General features: G+C 44.3%; 1 protein-coding gene across 2 annotated transcripts in view; it reads right to left on the bottom strand.

The window, feature by feature from the left end:
• Positions 1 to 10,483, bottom strand: part of ARHGAP26 (Rho GTPase activating protein 26) — a 456,593-nt gene that overhangs the window by 21,116 nt on the left and 424,994 nt on the right. The window contains exon 21 of one of the 2 annotated variants that reach the window (XM_019506355.1): positions 3,459 to 3,569. The exons of the other annotated variant lie outside the window; for it this stretch is intronic. Coding sequence (XP_019361900.1) covers positions 3,459 to 3,569 — 111 coding nt within the window. The remainder of the gene's footprint in view (positions 1 to 3,458; positions 3,570 to 10,483) is intronic. 2 annotated transcript variants of the gene reach the window in all.

The following is a 10,483-nucleotide window of genomic DNA, read 5'->3' as shown; positions in this document are numbered from 1 at the left end:
TTCTTGACATCTACCAGCCCAGACGTCCACATCTTTTTAGCCCTGATCAGCTTTCTCCTAGCTGGACAAGCTCTATTGCCTCTGGCTCCATGTTGTGTGAGCTTTCCTCCAGGATGATTTGTTATTTCTTCTTTTCTAGCAGAGTAATTTCTCTGGCAGATTCTATTTTCCTGCATGCAGAGTCTTCTGACAAGAATCCCATTTTGACACTCCCCCAAACCTTGGGGTCTAGGAAACCGCAGCATTGATGCAGTGATGTCTAAATGAGCATTTTTCCTTTGCGGGGTTTCTCTCAATTCTCTGGAGGATGATAACACACTCTGTTCTGCTTTTGGATGGGAGGTGTTTCTGTTTGGCTTCTGATTGCTCCTCCTGCCTCTCCCCGCCTGTATCTCAACGGTGACAAATATGCCTCAGAGAAGGAATTCCAAAAATAGTCACTCGTGATCTAAGGCCGAGGTCTCAGGGGATGAGCTCCAGCTCCAGATGTCTGCAGTTCTTCAGGGTAGTTTTCTCGATGTGATTTGTTTTTCTTTGTGTGTGCGTGTCCGGAGAAGTGTCATCTCTCTCTGAGGATCCGCCTCTTTACTGGTTTGGTGTTTTCTGATCTGACATTCAGGTATACGTGGAATGAGGTCTTTGGCCTTGGACATTCCTTATCCTTGGGAAGAAAGAGGCCCTAACAAGGCATCCAAACTGAGCAGAAATGGCCAGCAGGACCATGGCTTCCCATAGGGTCTCTGCTGTCAGGATGCCTCCTGGCCTTCATTTTTCTCTGCCTGCAGCAACACCCAAGAGAGGCAAAGGATCCCAAGAGATGCTTCCTTCATGGAGAAAAGTCCTTGGAACGTCAGTCCCTGAGCGGCAGGCAACAGGAGGCTCTGTACCTTATTACTGCTGCCCCCAAATCAGTTTTTGATCCTGGGATTTCAGTCAGATAAACTACCACCTTGCTTGTACTTGCAGAAGCAGACTCTGGTATGAGTATAGGAGACAAGACCTGGAGCCTTGTGGACAAGTCTGAACTGCCTCGAGTATTTGCACTTGTCTGTCTGACTGGGTTTACCAGCAGGGCAAGTGCCCTACAGCAAGGGACAGAGAGTGGTACCCGAGAGAGAGGTGTTTGGAAAGCAAGGTAAACGAAGAGAAGGAAACCCTCATAAATGAAGGCAGCCTGCACGAAGATAATGGGTATCACAGAACCCAGGATTTCTCACTGAAGGGCTAACAAATCTGTAATCTACACTAGCATTACATTTTGACAGTTCAGCTGCAGAGATTCTAATTCCCCAGAGGAAAAACTGACTTTTTAAGAACATTTTTAACCAAACACATTGCAAGAAAATGCGACTTGCCTTGTGTTAGCCTGCGGGGGGGGGGGGTCCCTGCTAGTACCATTCAGCGTTCAGTAGAGAAAGGAAAACAAAAGAAGCTAAACGCCTTCCTCGAGAAGCCTGTGCTTCCAACATCCCTCCCAACAACAACAGATAAAGATGATATGAAACTATCAGTTGGCTCAAATTTGCTCAAATGGCTTAACAGGAAACTTTGCAACCCTGGTCCAATTCATAACACAAGCCCAAACCAGGAAAGTCATGTGTTTTTGTGGTTTCATACACAACTCTAGCAAAACTTTCAAGATGACACTTCCCCAGTTTTCCTTGTCCCCATATGAGGGAAGGGGCAGCAGCAATGTTAGACCACCACCGACTAACGGGGTTCCACATCTACCATTCCTAGGCTCTTTTAGCCATTCAGGAACCAGTCCGCCAGCACAACTTTTGTGGAGGTTATCAAGTAAGGATGCTTTCAGGGGAACTACCTTGAGTTAAAGCAGCTAGTTGCATTCCTTATAAACTAAACTGCAGAATTAACTTGCTCCCTCTCAGACCTCCAACCTCTCTCTGTCCTCACTGCATCTGAATGCAGGTGGTTGCTCTCAGGCCTGTGACATTTCTGTTGCTGCAATGCCCTTCAAAGCCCTGTCAGAGTTTCAAGGACATTTAAAAAGCTTGGATCTTACCGATCACTCATTTTTAATTTTTGCCTGAGAGTATGGCAGAGGGCCAGGAAAGCACTCAGCACAGTTTTGCCCAGGTGCCCTTGTACAGTTTTCAGACTGATGAGAGTGTCTTTCCCTTGGAAAAGCAGCTGCTTGGAGGATATTACACCACTGTAGGCCTTTGCAGGCTCATGTCAAAACAATAAATAACCCTGTTGCATAGCCAAGGGTGAGACATGGCATTTGGGAGGTGGCAGGTAAGGAACAGCATTCACATTCGACAGTTCTCCCTGTGATGGGAGGGACATTGCATTCTTGCAGCTCTGCTCTACTGAAAAAGCAAAGATAATTTCTGCTTAAGATATTTGGAGGGAAACTCTTGCAGCTTTTTATTACATTGCTTTTACAATCTGCTTGAGGGAAAAAAAGGAGCCTGTCTGGAGAGCAGTGCTCTGGAGGCCATTTTGCAAATCATGGAGGGGAGGGAGCTTGCCACGTCTTGATAATATACTACAGCAGTGCAGCTATCAACTGACCTGCTAGTGTTACCCACAAATGGGTGGTAAAGAACAAGGTGTCAGCGCTACCCTACAAATTGGAAGAGCAAAGCAGGTAGGAGCTTAGAGGTTGTCTTGCATAAATTATTGTAGGGGGAATGGCCAAGGAACAGGTTATGTGATGCATGTGACAGTACTAAAAAGCTAAATCATTGCCTCATGCTCTCACAATGCCAACAAATACATCACACATTGACTTTGCACCTCTTTTTATTTCTTTTGCAGGGTGAATATTTTCCGCATATTTCCTAGCAACGCAGAACATTTGTTATAACGGCTTCTGCTAACATACTGCATGTTTCTTCAGAGGAAGTTCAACAAAATCAGAGCAGTAAGTTAGAGCACTCCAGGTCCCGACAGCTGCAGGAAAAGGTATACAACACATGCATTACATCTCAACCAGCCTGTTAAACTGCGAGTATAAAAATGGAAGTTTGGATTAAAAAAAAAAGAAAAATCAAGCTCACCAGATTTGACAAACCTCAGTTCTGCCTTGCAACACACCTTGTGTTTCTTACCTGTGGTGGAGGATGGGCAAACTGAGACTCAGGTAAGTTAAGTGACTTGGAAAAGGTCATCCAGAGCAAGTCAACATCATCAGTGGAAATAAGACTTAGGCATCTTGATTCTTAGATGTTTGCTCTGAACATTGGAAAATTCTCTGGTCTGAACTGGTGCTGGGATGAACAGAAACACCTGCTAGCTAAGTAACATGTGTTAGATAACCTCAAGCTCTTCCTCTAATGGGATGTTTGAAACTTTCCTCTCCTGCTGAGTGAAGGCAGCTGCACTGGGGGAACTTGAGCACAGCACAAAGCAAAAGAAAAAAAAAAAGGGCAAGTAAATTAAAATATGGAACAGCAGCAGCAACACAAAGCAAAACAAACTGTGCCACAGACCTGATGGGGGATGAGTCGCTGGACGTAGAGGAGGTGGGCATAGGACTTGATGGCGCAGAGAACAAGGGCCAGGACGGTGAGAGGGGTGACGTTGGGCTTGGATTCTGAGGGCTGCAAGACAGAACCAGATAACTCATCAACACACAACAGAAAGAGGCACTCAGACAACATCCAACCATGGGCCGCTGCCTGAAGAATATTCGCAGCATGAGACACAGCTATGAAATGGAGCTCTGAGACCTTGGGAAATGTTTCAAGGCCAGATCTGCATTTTGCTAGACAACAAGAGCTGGATCTTCCAATTAACCCCTACTCCATTAGACTTTGCTGGCAAGCTTAGTGCTTTGTTGTAGCGAATGACTGTGTTCCAGGTTACAGAGGCCTCCTTGCTGCACACAGAGGCTTTGTTCCCCCAGCTTCTTACCTGCTTTGTTTTATCTTCCCTATTGTTGTCAGAGGCCACTGATCACATTTCTGGACATCAATGATGTTGCAACCAGCCCTCCGTTCCCCTTTTTATTTGGGTTGTTGTGGAGTCTGCGTATAAAAGGCTATTTTCTGGGCCACCATCCACAGCGCCTGAACACAATTTCCTGTTTACATTTTAAACTAAATGGGTCTTATGCACTTGGACACCCAGAGGAGTTCATTATCTGAAGACTGGCAGGAACGTATGCCAGCCCTATTTTGCTCCATAATCTGTTCCAAGAAAATTAGTAGGAAAAAAAAGGCTCCGATCTGCACACCCTAAATAACCTTGCTACTAAGGGATCTCCTGTGATAAAAGGAAGGGCCTTATCTCAGATACTGATGAGTCTACAGTACAACACGCGGTCTGCATGCTCTCTGTGGCTAACTGGGACTGCTTACACTCTCCGCTTGAGAATGAAGGGAAATCAAAATTGAGTGTAACCTGGTTTCAGAAAACACAGAAAGGAGATTGAGGAAAGCATCAATGCACTGCCTAATGGGATTCTGCCAGTGCAGACAAGAGGGCCTATTACTCATAGTCCGTTGCTAAATGAAATTGGTCTATATCTGTCAAACTTATAAATGATTGCCAGGCATCAGAGTCCTCTGTTGGGACCTCAGCATGCACCAGTCTACCACAGTACAATTGGTTTGCAGGTGATGTAAATGGTTGATATTGAGATAACTGAGTCTGCTCGGTATCTCTGCAGTGTTTTCTTTCATTCTGTTGTAACCCTTCCATTGCATATTTTAAATTTGATCCCTTTTTTTCCCTTATCCCAGAAAAGCAAATCAAGCATCTTCTTGAACCTATTAGACACTGAACCCCTAATTTTCCTTTAAGTACTAGCACTATGAGAGAATGTAGTAGAACTGAGTTTCACAGAACTGTGGCCAAGTAAAACTCTTCTTATATACATATGTGAACTAAAAAGTCTGCATTTGCTTCAATACATATTTAAGGTGACCCGCATGTAACCATAATTACTGACTTATAAGCATATGTACCACTTTGAGTCTCTGTATGTTTTGACCCTTCTGGATATTCAATTTCTGAACCGTATTGCCTGTCTAGCTTAGATTGTAAATCCCATCTTTTGCACACATGGAGCACAGCAGGCAGCAAACAAGTAGTAAATAAAAACGTAAGCTTGGATCACTTGGTGTGTGGAATTAGTTGGATATTTCAGCCCCTAATGAGGAATCAAAATTTTTGTTCCATTAATCTTTGACAAGCAGGAGGGGGTGGATGCTGGACAGCGCGCAGCTACTGGACGGTGGGCTGTGTCCAGCGTCCAGCATTGGCACATTTAAAAGGAAGCAGCAAGCTCAGGAACATGCTAGAGCAAGGGAGTCAGTACTAAGGTAACACGGCTAAGGGGTTTAAAAGATAATATTTATGTCTGAGTGGAAAGAATGGCATGACAGATCCATCTCTGGTGTTAAAAAGTCCCAGAAGTTGTTAGTAAACCTTTTTCACTGACTTCTCAGAGATCGGCTGCCCATAAAAGGGAATTTGGTGAGGTTGGGGCTTTTTTTTTTGATAGTATCACGCTTCTTTTCAAAATAGTGCAACGGACCTGCAGATCAATCCCAGTGCAGCAGCACTGCTCTGATTGAGAGAGATGGCTTGGATATCAGGAAAGGGAAGACTGCTTCAATTGCCAGGCTGGTTTTATATTTAACTCTGGGAAATCCTCTGGGCACTCAAAGCCAATCTTCCAGCTACTTTTAACCCAGTTTCTATTATCACGTGGACTGTGTTAGGGAAAGTCACAATATAAAGTGTGTGTGAAAGAATAAAAACAAGGAAAAACCTTCCAAACATCGTGATCTTCTTTCATTTCAAATCCTAGTTTCAGATTCTTATCATATGACTTGAACCCACCTAAATTTATGTAATATTTTGCTACTGTGCAAGGGAAGTCAGTAGACTAGATGAGACAATCTGGTTTAAGGACTGAGATGTAGCTAGCAAGTTGTGTGCCCTACATAAAAACCCCTGCACCCTAAGGGGGGTAATGCTGAGGGCCAGACCACGAGGGAGGTCAGTCTTACCTGCTCTAGGGACTCTAAGACCCTGACTGCTGCCGTTACGTTGCTGTCTGCCCACTCCTGGCTGCTGTTGCTGTCGTGTCCTGAACTGAGCTGGTCCCACTGCAGTGCAGGGCTGCTATTGCGCCTGCTGCTGCCAGGACAAAGACTCCCCGGGGGACTCCCAGTGCCCCTCTAAGCACCTAAAGCTAGTGCCCCCCTCAACCTCTGCCAGGTTATGCTTCTGTTTAAGGATACCGATACTGTTTAATATTTTTTAAGACTTTTTGTAGCTTTTTTGTCCTTTCAGTTGTTTGAAAATAAAATTTGACTCTGTATTGTGGATCCTGACTCCACTCAGGCAGCATTGACTTCTACCCCCTACCTTGTGAAGCATTCAGACATCCTCAGCATTTTTCTTCCTCTTAACTATGTCCCTCAATGTTCAAAAAGTGGGATTACCAGGACCATGCTATCTAAACTGCAAGAGACCAGGGCTCACGTTTGAGATTATCATACTTCCACTTCAAATGAAGCTAAAGTTGACATAACTCTATTTGATTTCTTTGCAATGCCATGGTCATTTCAGCTCCTTCTGATGGTGCTGACTCAAATGTGGAAGAATGATGTTTTTGACAGGAGTGTGTGGATTCAGTTCAGTTTTTGGGGAAAACGTGTCCGTATTACAAAAAAATCATTGTAATTGGCACCCAGCTACCATTCTCCGCCAGTTTTTCGAGGTCACATTTTTGGCCTGAACTACTTGAGGTCTTGTCCATTTAAGGGCAAACTCTTGCTTGCCTTATTCACACGGGCAGCAGTTCCACTGAATTCAATGAGAACTTACTTCCTCCTCTTCGTAATTAGGAAAGTCACATTAATGTAGGAATTCCTAAGTACACTTCTGTAGGAAGTCTACATAAAACATAAAGGGCTTGTAAACAAGCTTACATCAGAGCTCTTCAATGCATCTCCCCTAGCAAATAGGTCTTAATTATTGATATTTTGCTAAGAAAATGTCATTCTTTCATAAAAATATGTAACCGAAGTATCCCAGATTATAAAGCTTAACCCTTGAAACACCGGCTCCTGACCTCTCTTTCTCTCTCTCTTGCAGCTGCGGACTACTGGTTGTTTTGCCATGACAGGCCACTTCCCAGTATCACATCAGGTTATATAGCATACGTTTCATTCAGGTTTGATGTATTTAATATGTATATAGCAGTGTTTTTCAACCTGTGGTCTGCAGACACCTGGGGGTCTGCAGATTATGTCTAAGGGATCAGGGAAAGATGTCTACGATCAACCAAAAGTATGTGAATACCCACACTTACAATTCAACGGGGTCCATACCTCCATTTGAAATCGTTTAGGGGTCCACAAATGAAAACCACTGGTATACAGGCATGCTTCTGCCCTCTAATGGAGAGAATAATGTTCAAAGGTTCTCTACTAGGTAAGAAGTCCAGAGCTTTTCCATCACTTTTAGCACCAGGAAGAGGGGTCTATATTTTTACAAGCCATTAGTTATATTCCTCATGCTACCTATATGCAGACTTTCTGTTTCCACATAGCCAAACAACTATGGAACATTATGTCTCCTGCAGTGTTACATTCTTCGATAGCAAATATAATATAAACACATTTTTTACAATAGTGGACAGGATACGCATGCTTTTAGATTGGCTGCCACCATTCCCTGTTTTCACAGAACCAGCCATTGGGGACCTCAGAGCACTTTCTCTGGAAGTGAGCTACTATCCTCATTTCACAGACATGAAACAACTTCCTAGAGGGAAACAGCATTACATTTGCAAATAGGATTTTCAATTTATGGTCCCTTGCTTGAACCAAGCTACCTTGCTACTGAACATGCTGCAGTTTCAGAATAAGTAATAGGAAAACTTACATATTATGAATGGCCTTTTATTACTAAGCCTTTTGTCGTTATACTACCCAAGGAGAAGAGTTCTCTACAAGACCGTACTGGAACTGAGCCAGGGCGGCCAAAACAAAGGAACAAAAGAATGTCTCCTTCAACACAGCCTCAAAGAAATAGCCATCTCCTCGTGGGTCAGAAAAGGTTAAGGGCTTCAATCTGAAACACACGACCAACAGAGTCAAATCCAGCTTATTCCCTAGAACCTAAAAGAACAGCTGCTGCCTACAGAAGGCCACTCGGACGGCAATTCGCTCTCCTTGCTCAGCTTCCTTCTTTTGTTTAGAGAGAGCCCAATTACAGGCCAGAGCAGAGTGCCCTCTTGAACCCATGGAGTTGCGGCTATCAGTTTGAAATTGTTGCTGTAAAAGAAGCAGTCTGCTCCCTGATGCACCCTTTCCCTTTGTATGGACCCGTTGTTCCACTCAACAAATGCCTCAACCTCTTTGGCAGCGCTAGGACCGGGAAAAGGTCTTCTGATGATCTTTTCCTGGATGATGTTCTACTTGGAACCAGAAGAGTTGCAATACCCTGTACCATCGTGTGATGGGTGCATAAGTGCTTCATTGCAAGGAGCCAGCACAGAGCTGCATGATCAGTTAGAAAAACAAGTCAGGTACCAAACAGGTAGCACTTCATTGACCTCGCAGCCAAGTAGAAGGCCCTGGTGTCCAAGAGCTTTCTTCTTGTATACAGGAAGGGGGTCTGGCCAGCAGAAAAGGCAGGGCCTGGACAGTGTCCCTTGTGCTGGCATTCCTTACCAGCTGGCCAGTTGATGGGTTTGGTTTTTCAGCCCGGATCACCCCAGTCTGCCACAGCCTCTCAGTCATCTATACAATCACTGCTTTGTAGATAGTTAGAAGCGCCAGATCCAAGTTTGAACTGTAGCTGGGAGGATGTCTAAGTATTGTTCCAGGACAAGCATATCTATTACAAACCCTTCATACTTAGCCTCTGGGACTACCGCTGGTACCAGAGGTGCTAAGGCACAATGCGAGGGCATGCTCCAATGGGCTGGGAGAGGCCAACCTAGCCCACTACAGTGGCATACAATGTGGTATACAAGCTCGTCCCATTACAGACAGAAGAGGCAGCCACCTCTGCAAGACAGGGGGCAATCATACCATCCAGGTGCTTCTTTCTCAGTCAGTTGCATTAGAGACAATCAAAAATGGTTAAGTTAGCTTCTGGTTCATCACTGTTGCTTACTTCAGTCAGGGTAACACTTAGATGACTATTAGGAAAGGATTCCCCTCTCCCCGCTTCCCTCCCCCCATAACCCAGGCTTCCAACAGCCCGTGGGCTAAACAGTTTGACCACATCTGCCTGGACCGAGCAGTTCCAGTCATGCTCTACCAGCTGTGCTCCATGCAGGTACAGCTTGGCAGCCGGCTCCACTTCCCTGAAAGGGTTAACCCTCTCATGCTATGCCTGCTGGTGCTTCGGGAGGATCTTCTCCACAGCAGTTCTCGATGGAAGTGGGGGTTCCTAGGAGACCCTGCACCACATATGAAGGAACCAAGCCAGAGGAGGCCGCAACAGAAGAACAGAGTATTTTGCCTTTAAGACATCTTCACAGAGTAAGCCATATATCCCTACAGCTCAGAACAGTCTTCACTTCAAAGCACCCACAATGAAGCAGTATGCAAACAGACCTGAAGGTCCCTTTGCTCTAGGTCAGGCATCAGTCCAAAACATCCCATTGGGGGAGTCTGGTCCAACTTGTTAACCGGGACCCAAAAGAGTGACTCCACCCTCCTCCTTATTCAGCCTGCTCTTGTTTAGATAGCCCAACCCCAGACAGGGCAGGGGGCCTCTTTGAGAACAGCTGTGAAGCTGTGCTTGTAGGCTTGGAAGTGTCCTTAAAGTGATGGGACACTCCCTTGTATGGATTCTGATATATATGGCTTTGTAATTCAAAGTATTTCCTCTACAGTGTACCGGGACCAGAAACTCCCCATATACTTTTTGAGATGAAAACCATTTCAGCAGAATGCAATTCTCATTAATCTTACAGTCAGCTCTATCACCGCCACATATTTCCAAACGAGCCATTTGGTCCCTTCTACTAATTGCAATGTAAAGTATAATCAATTTGGTTCTCAGCAAAAATAATTATTTCGATTAGCTTATTGTGTTAAAAGAAAAGCTGTGCATGCTATCAGGAACACAACTCTCAAAATAGCCTTTGTCTCAGAGGCTCTACTGTTAGCTATCTGGAATAAGAAATGACTTTATTTTATGTCTCTAAAATGTATTTATTATTTTATTCAATCACTATCTGCCAAAAGAATGTTTAAAAATACTGTTTAATATTGATTTGTAATATTTTAAATGGCAAGATATCCCCATTTCAAGAGAGTTACAAATCTAGGAATGTAATGCCTTAAAATGGAGATAACTTCTGTTGTGAATTTGGCCCCAGTTGATCTATATATTCTCTGCCCAGACTTATAAGTCAGCATGGATAAGATTCTTTACAAGAAATCTCAAGAAGTTGACATTGGGTTTTTAGGACTACAGCTCACATCTTGCTGGCAACTGCAAACACAGTAAATGAGATGCAGAGTAAGGGCTCGTT

The sequence above is a fragment of the Gavialis gangeticus genome, unplaced genomic scaffold (genome assembly GCF_001723915.1).
Source record: "Gavialis gangeticus isolate Ggan-Ray unplaced genomic scaffold, GavGan_comp1, whole genome shotgun sequence".
Lineage (NCBI taxonomy): Eukaryota > Metazoa > Chordata > Crocodylia > Gavialidae > Gavialis > Gavialis gangeticus.
Note: the sequence above shows the minus strand (reverse complement) of the source record. Positions and strands in the feature narration are given on the sequence as shown.